This window comes from Canis lupus, chromosome 6, assembly GCF_003254725.2.
Source record: "Canis lupus dingo isolate Sandy chromosome 6, ASM325472v2, whole genome shotgun sequence".
Lineage (NCBI taxonomy): Eukaryota > Metazoa > Chordata > Mammalia > Carnivora > Canidae > Canis > Canis lupus.
In genome coordinates this window covers 7610623-7634122 of record NC_064248.1, presented here as the reverse complement: position 1 = coordinate 7634122, position 23500 = coordinate 7610623, and the positions used below count along the sequence as shown (strand labels likewise).

General features: G+C 51.4%; 1 protein-coding gene and 1 long non-coding RNA gene across 15 annotated transcripts in view; one reads left to right on the top strand and one right to left on the bottom strand.

Annotated features, from left to right (window-relative positions):
• Positions 1 to 23500, top strand: part of CUX1 (cut like homeobox 1) — a 364476-nt gene that overhangs the window by 315382 nt on the left and 25594 nt on the right. For 3 of the 13 annotated variants that reach the window (XM_035718278.2, XM_049111087.1, XM_025425914.3), the window contains 4 exons: positions 6040 to 6342; positions 10441 to 10629; positions 16087 to 16351; positions 20943 to 21704. The exons of 5 other annotated variants lie outside the window; for them this stretch is intronic. In XM_035718278.2, the coding sequence (XP_035574171.2) occupies positions 6040 to 6342; positions 10441 to 10629; positions 16087 to 16351; positions 20943 to 21672 (1487 nt within the window). In that variant the 3' untranslated portion in view covers positions 21673 to 21704. Of the gene's footprint in view, positions 1 to 6039; positions 6343 to 10440; positions 10630 to 16086; positions 16352 to 20942; positions 21923 to 23500 lie in introns of those variants that run through there. 5 more of the 13 variants (XM_049111082.1, XM_025425912.3, XM_049111084.1 and 2 more) reach the window with 4 other exon arrangements.
• LOC112646191 (uncharacterized) lies at positions 1191 to 21048 on the bottom strand. 2 transcript variants are annotated; one of them, XR_003127507.3, is made up of 4 exons: positions 20927 to 21048; positions 4065 to 4252; positions 2893 to 2931; positions 1191 to 1314 (listed from the first exon to the last, which is right to left on the bottom strand). It is a non-coding gene; the product is annotated as an uncharacterized LOC112646191 (long non-coding RNA). The 2 variants fall into 2 exon arrangements; XR_004816965.2 differs by lacking the exon at positions 20927 to 21048 and adding an exon at positions 5480 to 6043.

Below are 23500 nucleotides of genomic sequence, written 5' to 3'. Positions count from 1 at the left end.
ATAATAATCTACATGGATCGCTTCTCAATCTAACACTTTACTATTGCCGTCAACATTGGATAGACGAGCTGTGTGGCTGGGTTTCTCCGATATGCAAAGTACCCATTTTCAGTTGGCACAGCCCCACTGTCTGCGGGCACCACGAAAGCAAGATGGGTGTCTGATTTCTCTTATTCCCCAGTGACCGCAAAGTGCATGACACAGAGTAGGTGCTTTCAGAATGCTTGTGAGGGAGTGAGCACATGAATGAATGTACAGCAGGCAGGCGGATACTCCAGTGACTGCCAGACAAAGGGTGGGTGGAAACACGGAGACTCTCCATCCTCGGTCTGGTCCAGAGCCTTCTCCACCCACATGGCCTGGACAAGTCACGTTGCCTGTTTGAGCCTCAGTTTCCCCGCCTGGAGTGCGGGGTTTATATTCCAGCCACAGGACCGTTAGGAGAATGGGATGCAGCAGTGTATAAACGTCCTCCACTCACTGCCCCATTTGCACTGGGCGCTAAGTGCCTTCTGGTTCCCTTCCCTGGTCCCAGTCGCGGGTAGGCTTTTGGGTGCTGACCTTCCTGTTTTTGAGATTCATGCATGTTGACATATGGATTATAGAGCAGCCGTGTCCCGGAAGTTATAGAGCAAGCCCAGTGGTTCTGCCACAAATGGACACGCAGGTGCAGGCCAGGCCCTGCTGTACAGGTGGGCCGTTTTATTTTTTTTTTTAATTTTTTTTTAATTTTTTTTTAAATTTTTTTTTTTATTTATTTATGATAGGCACACAGTGAGAGAGAGAGAGGCAGAGACACAGGCAGAGGGAGAAGCAGGCTCCATGCACCGGGAGCCCGACGTGGGATTCGATCCCGGGTCTCCAGGATCGCACCCTGGGCCAAAGGCAGGCGCCAAACCACTGCGCCACCCAGGGATCCCTGTGGGCCGTTTTAAATACAGAACATCTCACTGGTTCTGACCGTGTCACCAAACAAGACATCTTAAGTCTGTCATAGGAGGGAAATTGATATGTCTGCCTCACACCATGAGGTCCTTGTGAGGAGCTGGGTCATTCTCGTGAGCCATAGCCCAGTACCTGGCACGCAGGGAGTGCACCATAAATGTTAGCTTGGGTAGTAGCCACCCTTACGAGTGGTGATAAAATAAGACTTAAGACTTCTTTTTTTATTATTATTATTTTAAGGTTTTATTTAAGAGAGAGAGAAAGCATGAGCTGAGGAGAGGAGCAGAGGGTGGGAGAGAAGTAGACTCTGCACTTAGCATAGAGCCTAATACAGGGCTCGATCTCACGACTCCAAGATCTTGACCTGAGCTGGAATTAAGAGTTGGATGCTTAACTGACTGAGCCCAATATAGGCTTCTTAATATGGTCTCCCCCACCCCACCCCAAGATGCCCCTGCTTCTTGGACCCTCTTCCTCAGGCCACATCCACCCAGCTCCCAAGGCCTGATGAAGCTTTCCCCTACATCTGTCTTGAACCACATAGTTCTGCCCACCACACCTCCTGCCCCCCTACAGGCCACCACCGTCTCCAGCCAGCAAGACCTCCCAGCCCCAGCTACCGTGCTATTGGCAAGTTCACTCTCTCCTAAAGAGGGAATTTACTTGGTTTCCTACTTTTTTTTTTTTTTTTATGTTAGGTCGGTAATATTTTAATTACAGAATAATGCAGTGAACACCCATGTACCAACACCCAACTTTACCCTGAACGTTTGGTCACAGTGCAATCTTAGATTCGTAAAAGAAATAAAACATCCAAGATAGAGTTGAATCCCCCTCTCCAATCCCATTCCTCCTTGAAGGCGACTGTTGTCTCTCGCAGACTCGCTGTTTATCCTTCCTGGGCATGATTGTAAATCCTTGCCTCTACGTATCTATGTAACCACGCAAAACATAAGGAATGTACAGGCTCTCCACACGTACAATCATTATGCTCTGCTCCATTCTGTCCCTTGCTTCGTGGCTCCCCTGGTATGCCCCGGGTGCTGGTACACGTGGCCCCAGCCCTGATGTCCTCGCCACTGCCTCTAGCACATGGTATATTGTATAAATACACCACAGTCTGGAGACCTGGTCTTCAGGTGACAGACACTGTTTCCAGTCCAGATGAGGCTTCGATACACACTCCAGTGGCCGCCTGGCATCCCGGGAGAAAAGCATTGCTAGGGGAAAGGTAGGCCCATCTCACGCTGGCTCCCATGTGTGCACACATGAGGATTACAGCAGACGTCTGAGCCCGTTCAAATCCCCTGTCCTGACCAACCCCGGGGTGCCTCTCTTTACCCCATATTCTTGCTACCCTACATGGCATTCATGTCATTAGCCCACCAGAGGTCTGGAGCAATCTACCTCCCTCTCTTGCCACTCCTGCCTATCCCCACTCACCAAGCTAACTCCTCTTCATGCCAGAAGTGTCACTCTCCCTGGGGCCCCTCTAATCCTCAGGCCACATCCATGCCCTTACTCCGTGTCCCCCCCCCGCCCCCCGTCCCTCATCAGAACCTTCATTGCCCCTTGGGCATTTCTGATGAATGGCTGTCTCCCCACTAGGTAGGAGTCCCAAAGAGGGCAGAGCCAGTCATCAGGTGACTGCCATATTGCCAGTAGTCTGATTCCACAGATTATGGAATGAGTGAAAGAATGAATGGAATAATGTCTCTTCATTCTTTCCCAGCACTTAGTCCTGAATAAATTGGTACTAAAGTATAATTGAAATACAGCAAAATTCACTCTTTGCTTGTGGAAGTGTTCTGTGAGTTCTAGCAATCAAGACACAGATGGATTCCATCATTTCCCCCGCCCCCAGAATTCCCTTGTGGCCTTTTGTAGTCTAGTCCTGCCCCCAACCCCTAGCAGTCACAGATCTTCTTCATGTCCCTATAGTCTTACCTTTACCAGAACATCATCCCATCCATACCATGCCAGGAGCTGTGGAAGAAACAGCAATAAATCACAAGGAGATTTAACTGAATGTAAGGGACTTCATATAAACAAATACATTTCTTTTTTTTCTTAAGATTTTATGTATTTATTTGAGAGAAAGAGAAAGAGCACAAGCGGGATAAGGGGCAGAGGAGAAGCAGAGTCCCCCCACTGAGCAGGGAGCAGGCTCCATCCTGCGACTCCAGGATCATGACCTGAGCTGAAGGCAGGCGCTCAACTGACTAAACCACCCAGGCGCCCCTAAAATTATTTTTAATTACATGGAGTGGAAGAAAGCCTTATTCCTTCAAAAGTATTATTTTAGAGGGCTCCACTTACTGACTTTTGGGAAAAAAAATATTTCTTCTGTTGGCGTTTCTTGTTCTGTCAAGATGGTCGAGAATGGGCAACTACATGTCCCCCCTGCACCCAGGGCCTGGGCCACCTCACCAGGGGCTCTGGAGCTCATTTCTATGGTGTTCTCACCAAAACAGGCCTGGCTTTGGTTAATGAGTTTGTGGCTACGGTGCCCAGGCTCTAGAGCTGTGGTGCTTACCAGAAACAGCTTCCTAAAGAAATGACTCTTTCCAACGTGATGTTCTCAGCGTGAGAGTTTGCGGGGTCTTGGACCGGGCTATTTGCTATTGCATCTGTCTGTGCCTGTCCAAACACATGGGCCCATTTCCGTGACCTGAGAGCGTGGTGGTGTCTGTCCATAAATAACTGTCCCCCAGAAAGAGCTCTCAGCCTGGAGGTGTCCGTTAACAGTTTAGACACGGGCCCACAGTGGAGGGCCAAGACACACCAGCCCAGCAGCTCTCGCCCGGTACATTTAAGGCCTAGGTGAGCTTTTGATCTTGAGGTCTATGCCTATGTCTGCGGTCACAGCCGGGAACACAGAGGGACGCCAGTAATGTGCGGCGGTGCCTCTGTTTGATTCTCTCAGGGCTTCTTGGTGGTAAAAAACCCACATGGGCACTGGCCAGGATGCCTGGAGGAGAGAGAAGTACCACCGGCCGGGGATCTGGGCGCTCGGTCCCGGCTGGCACCAGACTAGGCAGGGAAAGCACCAAGGCAGCGCTTGTTTGTTAGCCGGGCAGCCATGCTTTTGACCTTGCTGCGGGTTACAGGACACCAACCTGAGAAGGAATCTGTTTATCATGTGGGGATTCGTGCCATCCTTGACAGTCTGCAGTGAGCAAGATGGATGATCTGCCAAATCGGCCCCTCGCATGGGTGAATCAGGGCAAATTTACAGTACAATTTCTTTGCTGCTTCAGATACAAAAATAACATTTGCTGGGTTTTATATCCAGTTGTACGATGACCTAGAGGTGAGCAGAGAGAAGAAATCCGATTTGTAGGATTCATATTGCCTTAAAGATTTATATGGATCATTTCTGCTGTTTACGCCTATCTCTTTTACATCTTTTACGAACCAGTGGGTTTTGTTGTTGTTTTTTTTTAAGCCAGATTTTCCAGGTGGAGGATGCGGGCTTATGTGATGGTGGAACTCTGTTACTGTTTAGGACAATAAATGGGTTTCTCGGTTGAATTAGTTACTTTATTAGGGATCTTATCTTTCTAGGTATTTATACAAAATATCCCTTGTATTCCAAATACATTTCCCAGCCTCTTGAGTTCAGAATAGGTCGGTATGCTGGATGTGATCCAGTCCAGGTTGTTGTCCTGGATAAGATATATCCAGCAAAGGACACTCGACTTTTATGGCCAGTTGAAATTCAGTCATTACTCAGTGTTAACATTTTGTTTAGTCAGGTAGCAAGTATTTGTGTGCTGATGTTCCCTGAGTGGCCTTTTTGAGACTATCATCTCTCTGGGGCCACAGAGCCCATGTGACAACACCTGGCCTGGCCCCTCAAACATGGCACCGTGGGGTCTTACCATGTGCTATGCTTGATGGCTGGGTAGTAGGGGGAGCCCATGTCAAGACATCGAGCCGCAGCAGAGTTTACCTCATCGGTAGGACCACAGTGCTTAGCCACTCTGCATTTTCCTCCTGGACACAGCCTTTCTCTACATTTGGTAATTAGGAAACAGCCAAAGCCTTTATTCCAGACATCCCAAGACTGAAATGGATGCTAGGTTTCATGGGTGATACAGACCAGGAGGGACTGCTCCCCAACAGAGCATGGGGTGGCACTCCCCACTGGGTACCTGAAACAGGCCAGAGACCCTTCTTAAGAAAGGAGAGCATGGAGACCTGACTGCCACTCTGGCTCCATCTCACCCAGCCGTGGTAACAGCGTAGATGATGTGGATGAACAGAACTTGGCCTTCAGGAGTATGTCCTGGGGTTCGATGGGGAACAGGGTGGTCGTTCCTCTTCTGTTGGTTCCCTCCAGCCTGGGTGCTGTGGAGCCCTCCAGGGTCACAGCAAGAACCCATGTGGAGTCCCAGGACTCCAGCAGCCCAGGCCTTACATCTCCTCTTCAAGGGTCTTCGTAACCATGGTAGCCATGTGTCGTGGGTGGCCCTCATTTAAAGTAACCCACCCAGGGGATCCCTGGGTGGCTCCATGGTTTAGCGCCTACCTTTGGCCCAGGGCGCGATCCTGGAGTCCCGGGATCAAATCCCACGTCGGGCTCCCAGCATGGAGCCTGCTTCTCCCTCCTCCTGTGTCTCTGCCTCTCTCTCTGTCTATGTTTATCATGAATGAGTAAATAATCTTTTAAAAATAAATAAATAAATAAAGTAACCCACCCATTCGTTTTGTTCTGGAAATTATGGACAGAATAAATACGCAAATTATAATTTAGCCAAGGTCCTTCTGAGTAGGGAATGAGGGGGTCCCATTGGAAGAAATCATGACTGTGAGAGCCCATGGTTCATAAGACAGCAATTTCTCAACAGAATGTCCTTATATTGAGCCTTCAGAAACCTTTTGCTTAAACCCCTCATTTTTCTTCTGTTGCTGTTACATTTTCTTTTGTAATACAGAAAATTAGAGGCTTCTCTCAGCCATGGGTCCATAGCTTGCCATGCTGTATGGTTGCATAGGCGTTTCATTTATACTTCCTAGGTAAGGAAAGTAGATGTTTGCCATGCAAGACAGCTATTTTCAGCCTCAGATTTCCATGTGCTTTAATTACAGAAAGCACTCCAAAGACCTCTGCTAGCTGCAGCCCTGCACCTGAATCGCCGATGAGCTCTAGTGAATCCGTGAAGAGTTTGACTGAACTTGTCCAGCAGCCCTGTCCCCCCATTGAAACGAGTAAGGATGGCAAGCCACCAGAGCCCAGCGACCCGCCCGCCTCAGACTCCCAGCCTGCCACCCCGCTGCCTCTTTCTGGACACTCGGCCCTCAGCATCCAAGAGCTGGTAGCCATGTCTCCAGAGCTGGACACCTACGGTATAACCAAGAGAGTCAAGGAGGTGCTGACGGACAACAATCTCGGTAGGTTCCCTCCCTGGCTAAGTTGGAGGCAGCAGGTTGCTTCCTGTTGGTTTCTGGAAGAATGAGTGGAGGGTACGCAGGGTGAGCCAGCCAATGGGTTTAAACATTTGTAAGCTACCCCTAAGAACATAAAACTGTGAACAGTAGGGCTCCTGAGGGCGGCCAGACCCAACCTGCCCCTGCCCACAGCTTCCCCACCAGGATCTCTTAGCAAATACCCATGCAGCTGGAGCAGACTCAGGCCAGCCCCTGAGACCACCCTGCCTGGGGCGTGCCCAGTGGAACTCCAGTCCTCTCAGGGTGCCAGAGCTGGGCAGGAGCAGCATCAGCCCAGCAGCATCTGGAGAGCATGCTGGAAGAGTCCCCAGCTTGGGTTTGTATCCCAGCTCTTCCTCTTACTGTGTCCGTGATCCTGAGCAAGTTACTCTCGGAGCCTCCTCTGTAAATCAGGCTTGTGAGGAGCACCTGTGGCAGAGCACCCTGCCTGGCAGCCAGCAGTCTACTCTTGTCCTCCTAGCTGCCTGGTGATGCTGGCTCCCTTCCCTAGGCCCTCCACTGGGAGGCAGTAGAGGGAGCCCCTGTGGGACTGAATTCACAACTCCTCCCACAGGGGTTCAACCCAAAGCCAGGCTGTTTGCTTCCTGCACGACCCACCTGAGCCAGCTCTCCCTGAGGGCTCTGTGACACACAGTCAGTAGCTGTGACTGTGAGAATATTAGAGTATATGGTCATTTTAAAGCTTTGTGCTGCTGTGGCATGATATTGACCACACAGAGTTCTCCTGGTTTAGGCACCCAGACAGTGGAAACAGCCACTCCCCCAAACACTTAATATGGGGCTTGAACTCATGACCCTGAGATCGAGACTTGAGCTGAGAGCAAGAGTCAGATGCTTGGGTAGCCCGGGTGGCTCAGCGGTTTAGCGCCGCCTTTGGCCCAGGGCGTGATCCAGGATACGTGGGATCAAGTCTCACATCAGGCTCCCTGCATGGAGCCGCTTCTCCCTCTGCCTGTGTCTCTGCCTCTCTGTCTCTGTGTGTCTCTCATGAATAAATAAATAAAACCTTAAAAAAAAAAAGTCGAATGCTTAACTGACTGAGCCACCCAGGCACCCCCAATTCCCCCAAAAATTTCTGTCCTTATTTCCCAAGTGTAAATGTCAGTTAAGGAACACTGTTTTGTGCAGTATATGTTCAGACAAAGGCCCCAAAGGGGGCCTGGCATGTCTGTTTTTCCCAGAAGATAGGAAAAGAAGGGAGTAGTAGTAAAGTGAGGTCCAGGGAATTCTGTGTGGTGACTTCACAGCCTGGGAGTTTAGGCAACCAGCTTGCCCAAGTGAGGTTCTCTACCCTATCGCTTACGCAAAACAGAACAAGAAAAAGTAATTATCAACTGGGAACATTTTTAACTAATTCATAGAAATAAAATTTAGCCATTGTTTTTTTGTTTTGTTTTGTTTTTTAATGGCCGTGAAGTCCCATGTGTTCATCAGTGAATGAAATATGCAGACATGGTTCATCCCCTGCCTTAGAATCTTGTCACAAGTCTAGAGAAGCAGGCCCGATAGATTATTGCTACCCACTCCCTTATAGGAAGTGTCGTTTCTGTAATCGTAGGCAAATAGCTGAAGAAAACTCTTCTTTTAAACCACTGAGAAGTTGCAAGATCGCAATTGTGAGGTCATGAACACTAAATCTCCTTGGCCTTGCCATCCCCATTTCCATCCTTGCTGGAGTTCTGGCTGGTGTTGGTTATGTGCCACCACCGTAGAACCCTGCGGGCTTGTGGAACTCCATTTTCAAATGCTGTAAAGCACAAATCAGGGGTGAAACTTTTCACACCAGAGAGAGATGACTTCCTCCTCTTGGAGCAGGAACTTCCGGGAGAGCCATAGCAGCACCACCATGGAGCTGAGAAGCAGTCTTGGTGGTTGCTCTAGCTGGTCTTAGCTTCTCCAGGGAAGAAGCTGCCTCCCCTGCTGGAGTCTCTCAGTGGAGTAATGGGCATGGAGGGGGCCAAATTCTAGCTGAATTATGCAGCTGGAAGACCCAGGCATCCTCTTCACTTCTGACTTGAGACCTTGAGGTGTTCATAGGTCAGTCTCTTAAAATCATGGGCAGAGTGCATGTGTATGCACATTTTATCAGGTGAGGGTCGGTAGCTTTCTTCAGCTTCTCAAGTGGGTCCATGACCCAAAAACAATCGAGCCACTGCTATGAAACCTCTAGAAGTAATATAAATTTCCAAGAATATTCATTTGATTTCCTCCCCTGCCCCTACAACCAGGTGGGTCAAGCAAGTAGTAACTAGCTATTTATGACATATATCACTTCCCCAAACATAGCAAGCTCCTTGGAATGAAACGAGATTCATCTGCTAGATTAGAATTAGATAAAATTTAAAAGAACCACAACAAAAATCTGGTAAGGACTTAGGATATTTATAGGCTAAACTAAGAATTTGAAATGCAGGCAACCACAGGTTTATGAAATTGGTAAATGTATCTCTAAGTCAAAATGATTGAGACCCGGGGCACCGGGGTGGCTCAGTCGGTTAAGCGTCTGCCTTTGGCTTAGGTCTTGATCTCAGCATCCTGGGCTTGAGCCCCATGTTGGGCTCCCTGCTCAATGGAGAGTCTGTTTGTCCCTCCCCCTGCTCTTGCACTCTTGTTCACTCTGGCTCTCCTCTCTCTCTCTCCCCTTCTCAAATAAATAATTTTTTTTAAAAAGATACCCTGCCAATTTTTTTTTTTCTCAAATCCAAATCATTCCATGCAGTAAATTTCAACTTGAAGCCCAACTTTTTTACAAGGAGGTGCTCTGCCATTTCTGACACCTGCCGTATGGGCACAGGTGGTGGGGTTTCCCTCTCACAGATGGAGGCAATGAGCCTGTCATCCACGATCACCCTGCTGCGGAGGGGCAGAGATGCTCTGGGCCTGGATGTCCTGTTCCCTACACTTTGTGGCACCAAACACTGGCCGGTCTGGTCCCAGGCTCCATTTCCACCTAATAAGTCCTATTATTCACGTTCTCCCATCTGGTCGCTCAGGTTGTGCGTGATTCCCATTTGCGCCTTCAAAAGTGCCAGCCCCTCTTAACCTGCAGCTGAATGGCTCTCAGAGAAGAGAAATTTTCTTTTTAAGCCTCTGACGAACATGGCAGAGCTGGTGCCGCACTGCTCTCCAGAGCAGATTTCCCTCTGATCAGCCTGGGGAGCAGGCTGCCCGCCACGGCCTCGGAGAAAAGGCATCGAGGAAGGGGTTTTGATCCCCTTTGAGCACCAGTCAGCAGAGGCAGCTTAGACTGCGGGAAGAGACTTTAGAATTGGAAATGGCCTCGCTTTTCAGAAAAACAGAGCTGAGGGGCTCTTTCTCCTCTTTCCTGCTGTGACCTTGGGTCAAGTGCCCTGTTTTCTCAGCAAGACCGGATAACCTTGCTAATCGTGAAAGGAGCCAGACAGCCCTGTGGTTTGAGGTTGTATAAGAGAGGGCTCCCTGTGTGCTACTTAACCTCCTGAGCTTGGGCGAGGGATTAACCACCTCTGATAAGCACTGCAGGTGTGTTATCCAGGCCTCAGTACATCCAAAGCCTGAGGCTTTTTTTTTTTTTTTTTTTTTTTTTGAGAGCGAGAGAGAGAGAAATGTTGTATGCCAACAGAATACAAGGGTAGGACTGACTCTGTCACCAATGGAATTTGTCACAACACCGGTTGAAGAAATTTGAAGAAATGATTCTTTTTTTTTTTTAAGATTTTATTTGAGAGAGAAAGAGGACGTGTGAGCATAAGCAGGAGGGAGAGGGAGAAGGAGAATCTCAAGCAGACTCTGTGCTACACGCAGAGCCTTGTGCGAAGCTCGATCCTACAACCTCAAGATCATGATCTGAGCCAAAACCAAGAGTCAGGCACTTAACCAACTAAGCCATCCACCCAGGCGCCCCTGAAGAAACACTTCTAGAAAGTGCTTTCTCTGAGGCAGGACCCAGCTGACCAGATTCTGGGGTTTCAAACCTTGTGTCTGATTGTAGCCTTGGCACATACTTGCCCTTCCAGATCCCTAGATCTCAGTCCTGACACCTCCCTTCTGTTTTCTCACCAGGTCAGCGCTTATTCGGGGAGACCATTTTAGGGCTCACCCAAGGCTCCGTCTCCGACCTCCTGGCTCGCCCAAAGCCCTGGCACAAGCTCAGTCTGAAGGGACGGGAGCCTTTTGTCCGGATGCAGCTATGGCTGAATGACCCCAACAACGTGGAGAAGCTGATGGACATGAAACGCATGGAGAAGAAAGGTAAGCCCCACTGCCTGCTCTGGCCACTTGCTTTCTCATCTTTGAATGCACTGCTTCTTTTAAAGCCTTTGTGCAGAGCTGGTGAGGGACATTTATCTGTGGCCAGATCACTGTCTGGCAGGGCAAAGGTTTTTTTGACAACAGTCAGTTGATGAGTACCTACGAGGACTGGGGAGATTTGTGACTGCTTCTCCCCAGGGGACTGAACCCAAATACATTTTAGCTTTGGGGGGCACTCTGACAGTTCATTGTTGCCCGCGCAGTCACCATACCTTTTTCCTTCTTCAAGGCCACCAAGAAGTTAGCATCACAGCGCTCCATGGTGGCCCATTTGTGTATTGTCTCTGTCTTGGTGGGTACATGGGGTAGTAGATCTCGGGCACATGTACCACATGCCAGGGCCTTCCATACCATATCTTATCAGAGAGATCACTGATAAACACATTTGTAGATAAGGAAAACTCGGGTTCAGAGAAGCTAGGCACCTCCATGAAGGGTCACCCAGCCCAGCAAACAGAGGAGCAAATTCCTTCCAGAACAGGTCTCTCATGCTATTTCTTCATAGTCTGTGGGGCTGTGTAGGATTCAGACTTCTTGAGCCTTCTTGAATGTTGATCCAAATTCTTCTTACACTCTGGAGGCCACAACACAGGGGAGATCCCAAGGCGGGAGCAAGTAGTATCTGCCCGGTCTCCTGGTTTGCTTCTCCCTGCTGCTCCCCATTAGTGGATCCTCCCCTGAGCACACAGAGTGGCTGATTCTGAATCCCTTAGACGTGGAGACGAGGCACTGGCCACCCGTGTGGCCGAGGCATGTCTGAGCCAGGGGCTGGGCATGGAGCCCAGGCTTATATCCTCGTAGTTCACCGAGAGAGTCTGCTCTTCACCGCCAGCCTAGTGGCAGTGTTGTCACCCAGCCAGGGCAAGGGCTAGGTCTCCAGAGAAAGCAAGCAGCGCTGGCGTCTCCTCCAAGAGCTCAGTGGAGCTGGGCCTTTAGATCACAATGAGACTCCAGTCTCCAAGAGCCTTCTCTTTGCCAGGTGCTGTGCTGAGACACCCCCAACCCCCACCCCAGTCCGGACACAGCTCTGTCCAGCATAGGCGGATTCTGCAGCAAAGATGAGGCTCTGGTGTTACGACACTTGCCTGATTTCAACAGCTGGCATAAGTAGGGAGCAGGAAACCAAGGTCACAGGCTATCAGCCCCTGGAGCTGGTACTCTCAGATGTGTGTTGTTTCCTGGTGCCCATACAGCAGGCTTCTACCACCCAGGGCCCTCCAGTGGACTATGGTCCACCCTCCGGTGCATAGACCAAGGCTCTGACCTAGGCCACAGCCCTTTGGGCAGCCGCAGGCGCCTGGTGCCATATCACGCCCAAAAGTTTTTTTTAACTTTCTACCTTAGGAAATTTCAAACAAAAAAGTAAAAAGGTATCACGAACCCAATATATCCATTACCGAGAGTCAGTGATTATGAGCGCCCACCAAGCAATTTTAAAGCCTTCTGCACTCTCTCCAAAGGCAGTGTCTGCACACTTGAGCTCTGTGTGGCTGCTGCTCCCAGTGCCAGGGAGCCCCCTCCTGTGCCAGCCCTCCAGGGCCACCCCCTGAACAGCCCCCCAGTGCTTCAGGCATCAGGAGCAGGACAGCCTTGGTTCTACCACCCCCTGGTGTGTGTCTCCTCGTAGGCCACTAGGAAAGGACCCTTGCCCCCACAAGTAGATCTTTGAGGGCTCCCTAGGCCTCTGCTCCTTCAACGTGGGCTCTGGGCGCCATCTTGTGTTACAAAAGAGTTACTGTTCCAGCCGGGCCCAGGCTGCTTCTCGTATCCCAAGGTCCCTAAAAGCAGCTGTGGCCTCACTGTCTTCTCCCTCTAGCAGGGATGCTCACTAGAGGAGCCTTCCCCAGACACAACAGTGGTTGAGCCAGACTTCCTGTGGTTGATAGCACTTCCTGTGATTTCCACCTGTTACTGGCTGTCCACCCAGTGGGAGCGGCCGGCTGGACAGACCACACCAGGCTTGTTTCTTTCTGGCCACACACTGCATCATACTCCTTTTCTTTGGGGGAAGATATGCCTTTTCAGCTGCGTTCCTAAACATAATCATAAATTGGCAAGTCAGCTAAGGAGCTCCCTGGTCTAATTTTCTGCCTCTGTAGAATGAGGCCATAGAGTGACGTGAACTTCTTCAGGTTGTTAGATCAGAAAGAACATACTGAGTATAACGACCAGCACGCGTAACTGCTCAGTAGATGAGTTTTGAAGATAAGTCAGGTTCCTTTAAAATAGATGAAAGCCTGTCATGCTCCCAGTCTAGACTGGATGGAAAACTCTGCACTGGGTAATTCAGCCTGTAGGGTTCCCATATGCACTGTGCTTCCTTTTCTTCCCAAGCAAAAGCCTGTGCCGCTTCTCCCGTTGGTTCGAATCCTTTATTGCTCTCCTCCCCTCCTACTACCTTTCCTGTAAACGTTTTGTGTCCACCCTGGTCTGCCTTCTGCTTTCTGTCCCTTTATGAGATGGCCCTTGCTCTCCTCCCTGTTCACACAGCCCCTGGACGCACACAGGCACCACCTGGGCTAGCTCATGGGCTCTTCTCCCCACTGGCTGTAGAGGGACCCTGACAATCCAGAGGCTTCTCCTCTGACATTTATTTGTGCCCCAAATGTCAGTGCTGCCGAAGGGTGTGTCCGTGGCTTGTCACGTCTCCCCAGCTGTGGGGTGGGGGCGCTGGCTACCATCAGACAAGACAGAGCAGGCATCACCGCCCAGAGCAGACGTAGGTCAGACCTCACATCTGTCACTTAGCAGTTGTGTGGCCTGAGGCAGATCATCTCACTCCTAGGCTTCGGTTTCTTCATCTGTCCGCAGGGATGGTGACAGTCCCTCTCCTGGGGCGTAATTGGGAGGACTGCACAACACATGCTGGCTGCTGCTGCTGCTACAGCCACTCGTCCTCCCACCTGCTGCTCGAATTCAATAATACTATGCCCCATCTTCCATTGGTTCTAAGAAGTTTAAAGGAATTCTCAGACCATATTCCAAGCTAATCCACTAGAAAGCTCTCTATGGATGACTCATTTGCTGGAGAAGTCCGAATGGTTTTTTAATTGAAGCATAGTGGGAACAGGTGACGTGTGAGGGCAGAGGAGGCAGGTGAAGCCCCAACAGCATAGAACAGAGAACTTGAATCTGGAGGTGCGTCCCCTTTCCTTCGCAGCTGCCTGCTGCCCACTACCCCCTCAGTCCTCCCACATGTGTAAAAGCCACATCAGGAGCACGAGGACCCTGCTCTTCCCCAGCTGCTGGGCTGCTGCGCTGTGTCCTGTCGCCCCTTCCAGAGCAGGTGCATCTTCCGAGAGTGCTATGCACCCTCCATCCACCTCCTCTTCTCTCCTGGGCTGAGCCCTCCCTACTGGGCTCCTCCTAGCGGCTGTTTCCAGTGCCTGTCTCCATCACCCACCAGCCTCCTGTCACTTTCAACTTTTTCTCAAGACCACGGCCCCTGGACTGCTTTCTTCCCCCATAACTATGTCCTGCCTCATCCAGGGAGATTTCAAAACTGATTTTCTGCCCCCATCCTCCCCAGCTTCTGGGACCTGAGGATTCCAGCTCTCCAATGGTGGTATCACCCCAGATCTGGGTCCTAGCTTCAGCGGGTACCCTGCTCTTCTCCCCACTCCTGGCCACCCCTGTCCACCACCACTCTCATGGCTCGGTCCTATCACTTCAGATCACCTTTCCTCTTGCCTTCCCTCCTCCATCAGGAGAACGTAGCCCACCAGCTTTCCTACCTCAGTCCCCGGAGGCTTGTGTCTACCTGCAGCTCCCCACCCCCAGCCTGCCTCCTGATGCACCTGTGGTGCTTGTCTCTCTCACCTGTACCTCCAGCTCTCTCCCCTCAGCTTTGGCAACACTGTCAGCTTGCTCTCGTCTTTAAATCCACCCTCAGCCCCGGATTTCCCTTCTGGAAGCCATACTACCTCTGGCTGTTCTTTTACATTTAGGCATCTTAAAATAATAACTCATGCTCACTGCCTTCACCTCCTCAACTCCCGTCCCACACTCCACCTACAGCCTCCTGGCTTCTACTCCCACAGCTCCACTGTGCCCATTCACCATGCTCTCCAGTTACATCCTAACCGCTAAAGCCAGAGGCCCTCCTGGGTCCTTTCCAGACTCTGCAGCACAGACACTGTCGATCATCTCTCCTCACTCATCCCTTCTCTCCCACCATTGTCTCCTGGTTTTCCTCCCATCATGGCTGCTTTTTCCTGGGGTGGGGATGGTCCACTCTGCCCGTGTGTGTCCCTCAGGGTGCCATTCTCAGCCCTGGTCTTCGTCCTCCATGGCACAGACTGCAACCTCAGTTTCCGTTCCAGTCCGAAATCCCTCTTCCTAGCCCAGACTGTTCTTCTGAGCTGTATTACCTGCCTGTCCCCCTGCCTACAGGACATCTCCATGTGGGCAACCCAGAGACCCCACCAACTCCACCGTTCCAAGATCAAATCACTGTCTTCTCCCTTCTTCTGTGGCACCCAACCCAAAAACACTGGTGCCCCCCTTACCTCCCAGCCTGAAACCACGCAGCTCCTCCGTTCTCCATTCCCTCAGGAATCTGTCCCCCACTCCTGTCAGCTCTGGCCCTTACCACCTCCACGCCCTTTGCTTCTCTCCAGCCCCACCACCACCTCCCTGGTCTTGATCTTTATCTCTTACCTCCTAACTGAGCATCTTCCTGCAAGCCCTCCCATCTACTTCATCCTCCTAACTGCAGCCAGAACAGCTTTTCCAGAAGGCGTATAGCTGATCATATCATTCCCCTGACTAAAGCCTTTTATTTCTTCCCACTGACTTTATGGTCAAGTCCAAACTTCCGGCCTACCCAAACTCTGCCCATCTCTCCAGCTCCTCCATCCCCCTCCACACACCTATGTGTATGCGCATGCACACCTCCCCCTTCCCCCCCACACACTGTGCCGTCCTATGCCCCTGGGTCTTTGCACGTGCTGGTCCTACTTTCTGGAACAGCCCCCTACCATCTTCAACCTCATCGCTATTTTTTTCTGGTTAATCACTCCTTGGCCTTCAAGATTCTCATGGAAAGCCTCCCTTGATCTCTCTCCAGTCCCCTGTGCCTGCCTCCCTCACTGCATTCTACTGGGGTCACCTCTACATTTCTCTGTGTCCCCCACTAAGCCATTAGGCTGGACAGCCAGCCACCTCGCATTACAACAGAGCAGGTCCTCGATGAGTATGTGTTGGGTTTTCCAAACAGTCCTAGTCCAAGTGTTGTGAGACGCTCTTGGGAGAGCAGGACAGAACAGCCGGCTGTCACAGTGTATGCAAAAGTAACTGTGAGCTGACGGGGCACCACAGTGCTCTGAGGGGGTCAGGGGCTTGGGTGGACCTTGCAGCAGGGCCCGCAGCTCAGTCTGATTGCTCTCCCTCCCTCAGCATACATGAAGCGGCGGCACAGCTCGGTCAGTGACAGCCAGCCCTGCGAGCCCCCCTCCGTGGGCATCGACTACAGCCAGGGCGCCAGCCCCCAGCCCCAGCACCAGCTGAAGAAACCCCGAGTGGTGCTGGCTCCTGAAGAGAAAGAAGCTCTGAAACGAGCTTATCAGCAAAAGCCATACCCGTCACCAAAAACCATCGAAGAACTCGCCACCCAGCTCAACTTGAAAACCAGCACCGTCATCAACTGGTTCCACAATTACAGGTACGGCCCGGCTTGGTCCGGCTCCATCGGGCTCTCGGCCCCGGCCGAGTTAAGTCAGGGCTCCAAGAGAGCGCACGTCAACCCTTGGGAAGAGTCTGGGCTACTCTGTCCTGCAGACAATGGCCATTAATGGTGCACACGGACAATGGCCTGGGGACTTGGCCCTGGCAGGCTGGGGACTAAAAGCTTGGTGTTTGGTCAGTTAGTCGGTTCTTTATCTTTCACTGGAGTTTTTAACTCCCAAGATATAGGGTCACGTGGTTAGAGAGAATCCATGTCTGCCATGGCCAGGAAAACAGTTATCACTTAGTAAGAGAGAATGTAGGCATCCATGATGCCATAGTGGCACATGTTTCTTAGTGGAGACCCAAAGGATCTCATACAGAATTATCTTCCAAATTAGTTTGATTAGTTTTGTAGTTAAATAAATTGAGTCATGTGAGCTTTTGGGCAAGTTCACAAGTTAATGAAGATTTATTGAACATCTACCACATCTCCAGACACTGAGCCAAGTGTTTTAACCAGCACCATTCCACATGATCTTCACAATCATTTAAGGGACATAGTTCTACCTGCATTTTACAGGTGGAAACCTAAAACTCATAGGGGTTAAGTAACTGACCGAGGCAGAAGGGCCTACTGCTCTCCCGTAGAAAAAAGCCTGCCTGGGGTGAAAGATTTGTATTAGATCATGAAAATCCACTGACACGTAATGAACTGTTGACCATAGCTGTAATCCAGACTTCCTCTGCTGGAAACCGAGACTTCCCAGTGGCCTAATAGGAAGATCTGCTTATTTAATGCCCTATAAGTGACCATCTCAGTTGCTGGTTCTCATCAGAATGTCATTTTCTCTAGACCCCAACAAAATTGGGGCAGGTGTTCCTGGTTCTACCCAGGTGAAAAGGACACATGTATAGCCAGTGCAGGTAGAGCACTTCTGGTCACTTAGCTGAAACAGCGGACAACAGAATACCCTAGACACTTGGGGGCCACAGGGAGGATCCAGTGTCTCTGGCTCTGCTGCAGTTTTCCAAGTAAACTTGAGGACCAGTACACCCCCACCCCCAGGTGCTGAGCAAAGTGGGAGGTTTTAAAATATTAGACGGGAGTCAAAATAATATCTCTGCTGGTGATGAAAGCTAGGTTAGCATTTGCAGCTTAGTGTGAGAGCCAAACAGACCTGCTACCTGACCCCTGGAATCAGGCAAGCTTACATGCATCATGGTAGCACTGTCCTCCACAGGCCTCCCTGTCTATGGGCTGACTCCCAGGATAGAAGACGGTACACGAGCTGAGCACAACCACTTATTCATCCTAAATTTACTGATGAGATAAAACCAGAGGCAGAGCCAGGCTAGTAGGTACAATAATGGAGCTCCCTCTACAAGGAAGGAAAGTTTAAGAATAGTAGACAAGGGAAATGAAGGAGGATGAATGAGGACCTGGGCAGAGGTTCCCCCAGAGCCTCCCTTTGCCAGGTATTATGCAATCCCATTTTCACTTTCTAGACATACAGGCACATTTGAATATATACTTTCGCATCTTCTGCAGGCTGTGTCCATTTTAGTGCAAGTATGGGAACTTGAGATGGCTGAATATCTGGGTGAAGTTGCCACCAGTTCTACAAAACAGCTCCAGAAACCCATTTCTCCTGGCCTCACCAGGGTCACCTTTTTCCACAGATCGATCTCCCCTACAGGCCCCAGCTGAATGGTGGTCACTGCCTCCTGGCCAGGGCACATGCTCTCCAGGTTTCTCAGCTTCCGTCATTCATCTTGCTGACACCCATGGTAATGCCTGCTCCGTCACAGGTGGTCAGCTGCTCACTGTGGAGAGGCCTCAAGTGTACATTTAACAGGAGCAAATTCAACTGTACACAGCCAAAAAAATAAAGAGAGAAGGGGGAGAAAGGAGGAGGAGCAGTAGAACCTCAAAACTCAGTAAATAAGCTCAGCTCCAGATCTGGAGTAGATGCTCAGTAAATGTTTTCTTTCAAAAATAACCATAACAAAGCAGGCTGGACTAAGACAGATGGAAGAACCAAGGGCAGAGATTTGTTTCAGCTGCAGAGATCCAGAAAAATACCCAGGAAGCAATATGAGATGTGCAGGGTCTTGAAAAAAGAACTGAAAAGAATTTTGCAAACCACAAAATAGGTCAGATGAGAAGTAGCATTAGGTCATTCAGAACTGGCATAAAGCCCAAAGAATTGAAGTCACTTGGTCACCCAGGAGGCAAAGTGCAGAGCAGAGAGTGAGTGTGTGCTCCTCCAATTAAATGCTTCAAACAGAGACCAACTTAGCCTGATAGAACCCACAGAGCTTCAGATAAGAACTGGCACACATAGACTAAATCCCTAAGGAAGGGATTAGTTTCTCATTCTACAGGAGTTAAATAGGAGAAGTTCCCCCCACCCCACCCCGCCCCATTCCACCAGCACCCACAGGGAATAACGGGGAAGGGGAAATCAATTTTTAGGCCCATTTTTACTTCCTCTTATCCTTTCACCCTCAGGGAAGTAGAAGTATCTTAGGGTGACCATTTACCCAGGAACAGGGCCAGAAATGCCAGAACAGTATACCTACCACAGGACACCTGATCTCCTCCCAGAAGAGCAGGTCCACCCAGTAGAAACTCTTCCAAGCCCTCAACACCATAGCATCTTGTGAATCTTGTGTGACTGGCCTGAAAACAAGATCTGCTCCTAGGACCTGGTCTTTCTAGATCAGAAGATAATATTTTTTCATGGACATGGAGAAAAATCTAGACTAAGGAGAACGTCTCCTATCAGCTGAGCATAGAATATGTGCCAGGACTGAGCCAGGAGCACTACAGCTGTGTCCTCTCATCAGATCCTCAGATGAGCTGCTGAGGGTGGCAGCCAGAATGCCAGGCCCCATGCAGGAAATTGTCCCTTCCTTCCCCCTCCCCCCAGCCCTTTTACCAGGCTTAGCACCTACCGACAGATTCTATCATTCAAAAGGCAGGTAAAGGGTCTGAATAGTCCCCTCTTTTCCCTGGGCCTACTTTGTGTCTTACATAATACACCAATATTTTATTCTTCACATCTCTGCAAGGAAGATGCTATTCTCCACATTTTTCAGATAAGAAATCTGAAGCTCAAAACAGATCAGGACCTTTTTTTCTAAGCGGTGTCGCTAGTAAGTTTACAAAGCCAGATTTCAAACCCAGGTTGGCCTGGTTCCATAAAGCCTGTGCTCTGTTCTGGGCCACTCTGCCCCCCTGGGACTCACAGTGGTAGATCTGTGGCCTGCCCATCTAGCCTCCCACCTCCCCAGCCAGGATGGGATGGGATTTAGGTGTTCACCCCAACTGGCATTCTTGGCTTCCAAGGAGCCTGAAAGGCAGCAGAGTAGGCTTGCCCTCACAGCACAGTGCCCAGGAACATATTGACAAGGGTCTGCACTGCACAGGCCCCTGTGATAGCCCCAGAGAAGGAGGAGGGAACTCCTGGGTAGGGTAGGAGGGGGCTGTTCTGCAGTTCTCACTCAGAAACTATTCTCAGAACAAGGGTCAGAGTTCAGGCTGTACAGGGAGCAAATAACAATGTGAACACATCACCACCACCAGGGTTCTGATATAAAAACTACAGCCAGATTTCCCCCTGGCTTCAACACTCCCCACATCCAACACAAGGCCTGGCACGTGGTGGGTTCTCAAAATATGTTCCCTCTATTGGGTTCTATGTACTGCAGAAAATATTTTCATTGCATGCCTAACGCAAGGTCTTTTGGCAGGCCCAGTTTCTGCCAAACAGTCGGCTTCGTGCTTAATCTATACGCGAGAATGCTCTTCCACTAGCAGTTGGCACGTTGATCAGAGGCTTTTAAGCTCTCTGGAATAACCACCTAGAGAGACTTCTGATTGAGCCTAGTACTGTGAGCCCATGGAAGGAGAAACTTCTGGCACAAAAACAGACTTAAGAGGAGCCCTTTCTTGATGTCACCAAGGGCCCAAAAACAGGGAAGGCCAGGGCGCATTTGTAGCAGTTTCCTTCAGACTCAACAAAGTAGGAGATCACACATTCCCGGGTAGGCAGGACTCAGCTTGATTACAACGTGCTTGATGTGTTGGAGCACATACCTGGTCTCCTTCCCGCTTGATGGAGACTGACCCTTCCCTGCTCTTCTCCTCTTAGAGGAGGGAACTGGTCGAAACATAATTCGGTGGAACCTTGCCTGGGCCCTAACCCCTGACCTGTGTGGCTCAGAGACCACAACTGAGGTTTTTCGGTTTGGGCACTGCCTACCCACGGGTTCGCTCATGAAGTCCCGATGAGGGAGCCGTGGTTACCCTCCCTCCTGCATTTCCATCTCCTAGTCCAGTCAGCGTTTATTGCCGTGTACCAAGCACCATGCCGCGCCGGGTGTGCAGAGAGTGGGACCTGCCATCCACAGCCGGCTCGGAGGGAAGGAGCCACTGCACAAGTCACACGGGGCGCCGTCCTCGTGGGACAGAGGGGCTGGCACCGCCCAAGGGACGACTCGGGCACGGGCGCCGAGCTGGGGGGAGTTGAGCCCTGCCCCCCCGGCCCCGCTCACGGCGCCCTACCGCTTGTGTCTCGCAGGTCTCGGATCCGCAGAGAACTGTTCATTGAGGAGATTCAGGCCGGGAGCCAGGGCCAGGCCGGGGCCAGCGACTCCCCGTCGGCCCGAAGCAGCCGGGCGGCGCCCAGCTCGGAGGGCGACAGCTGCGACGGCGTGGAGGCCGCCGAGGGCCCGGGCGCCGCGGACGCCGAGGAGTCGGGCGGCCCCGCGGCCGCCGCCAAGTCTCAGGGAGGGCCAGCCGAGGCGGCCGTGGCCCCGGAGGAGCGGGAGGAGGCGCCGAGGCCGGCGGAGAAGGCGCAGCCGCCGCCCTCGGGGGCCCCGGCCCCGGCCCCGGAAGACGCGGAGGAGGAGGGCCGGCCCCGGGCGCCCCCGCCGCCCCCGCCGCCGCCGCCCGAGGGCCCAGCCGACGGCCCGGGGCCCGTGCCAAACCCCGCCGCCGCCGCCGCCGCCGCCGCCGCCGCCACGCCCGCGGGGGAGGACGCCGCTACCTCAGCCGCCCCGCCCGCGGAGGGCCCCTGCCGGGCCCGGGACGGCGCCCACAGGAGTTCCGCTTTGCCAAGCACCAGCGCGCCGGCGGCCGCCCGCAGGCCCAGCTCGCTGCAGAGCCTCTTCGGCCTCCCGGAGGCGGCGGGCGCCAGGGACTCTCGAGACAACCCCCTGAGGAAGAAGAAGGCCGCGAACTTGAACAGCATAATCCACCGCCTGGAGAAGGCCGCCAGCCGGGAGGAGCCCATCGAATGGGAGTTCTGAGAGGGCGCCGCCCGCCCGCCCGCCGGGCCGGGCCGGGCCGAGCCGCGCCGCGCCGGGCCGAGCCGGGCTAAGCCGGGCCGAGTCGGGCCGAGTCTGGCCGAGCCCTGCCGAGTCTGACCGAGCCGAGCCGGGCCGAACCTGGCCGAGCCGGGCCGGGCCGGGCAGAGGGGCGGGCGCCGACTCCGCGGCCTGGACCGTGTTGCGCACTTACCGCCCTGCGGGCCACAGGGCAAAATCGCCATAGGCCAAGGTGCATATAGAAAACAAAGGAGCATTAAGCCCAATCTATGTCGTGTTTTCAAGGAAGAAAACGGAAATGTGTAGTCGAGCTTTTTTGTACCCTGAAGTGTTTTTTTTATTGCCCTAAGTGATTTCCACAGGTTCTGGAATAACTCTTACAGCTTTGCCTTGCGCCCTCCTCTTTCGTGTGGGCTTTAAAAAAAAAAAAATCAAACCCACATATTAAAAGGGGGCTTTTTATCTGCCATCTAATGGCTTCAGAGCGATAATACACTATTATCTTCTTAAACCAGGAAAAAAAGGGGGGGAGGGGGGATTTTTCAGAAAAATTAAAAAAGAAAGTTTTTGTAGCTGTTCAGTTGCCACTAAGAGATTGCACAGTCAAACCGACTCTAAACACACTAGTTTGGATTCCTAAATATTTTCAAGTAAAGAATCTTCTCGTTTGAAACTTTGAATTAAAATAAAACACATTTACTCCACATATTTTTTAACGAAAAGAGAAGTCACATCAGGAAACTATCTGATTTTGTGGTAGCTGACGTAGTGTTTTCTTGTACGTGAATAGAATCCTGACATGTAGTGCACATTGATCCATAGCTTTAACTGACTCTGGGCTTTTGCTGGCCAGAGTCTGTTTAATACACTCCATTCTAGGCCAAATCAGGACAAAAAGAAAAGATCCGAATCTAGGTATTTTATAATCTGCTTTTTAACCTCTAACCGCAGAGCACGCTGATCAGACCTCATATCTCGGAGGTTTAGGAGACAAGTTAGAACTGTAGCATGTCCCCGTTCATTCTGTTTAATTTATGGTGTCTACGTCTGTGTTAATGCGTCTGCACACGTGCGAGCATGTAAAGCAAGGAGGAAAGAGTGGGCCGCCGAGGTGGCAGCAGACAGTCGGGGGGCCGCAGGGGCCCACCCTGCGTAGTCAGCAGGCTTTCCTTGGCACAGAAGGCAGCACACCGCACTGCACTCTCCCGGGCGCCTGATGGACTGAGCCCCACCAGGGGCCGCTGCTCCCCGGGCCTGGGCAGGGCTCTTGCGCACGCACGCGCTCTCTCTCTCTCTCTCTCTCTCTCCCCCCCTCTCTCTCCCTCTCTCTCTCTCCCCGTCTCCTTGCCCCCCCCCCCCCCGCCCTCTTCCCACCACAAGCACTGAGGACTGTTGACGTCGTGGGAAGCTTCCTTCCCTGCAGAAGAGAGAACGTGGCAGTCTGGGCTCTGCTCCCATCCCTATAGAGGTGGCCCACAGTCACACCAAAACGTCGTTGCTCTTCACTTCCAGACCAGACCATTCATTTGGCCCTCCATTCATTCTGCCTCTTGGAACAGTTCTTTTATGCACAGTCTAGGGCAGTCTAAGTACAAATCAGAAGTCTAACTTGTCTCTGATTCCTCCTGTTGTCTATGTGTATATGCGTGAGAATAGAGGTGGATGAGAGTGTGCGTGTGTGCGTGTGTGCAATTTTATACGTCTGTGTATTTTCTTAAGTACCTGTGCACACATAGAGTGCATTACTGCCACCTTTTTTCAATAAGCTGTTTTATCAGTTATGGCTTCTACAAGTTTGCTAATTTAGACT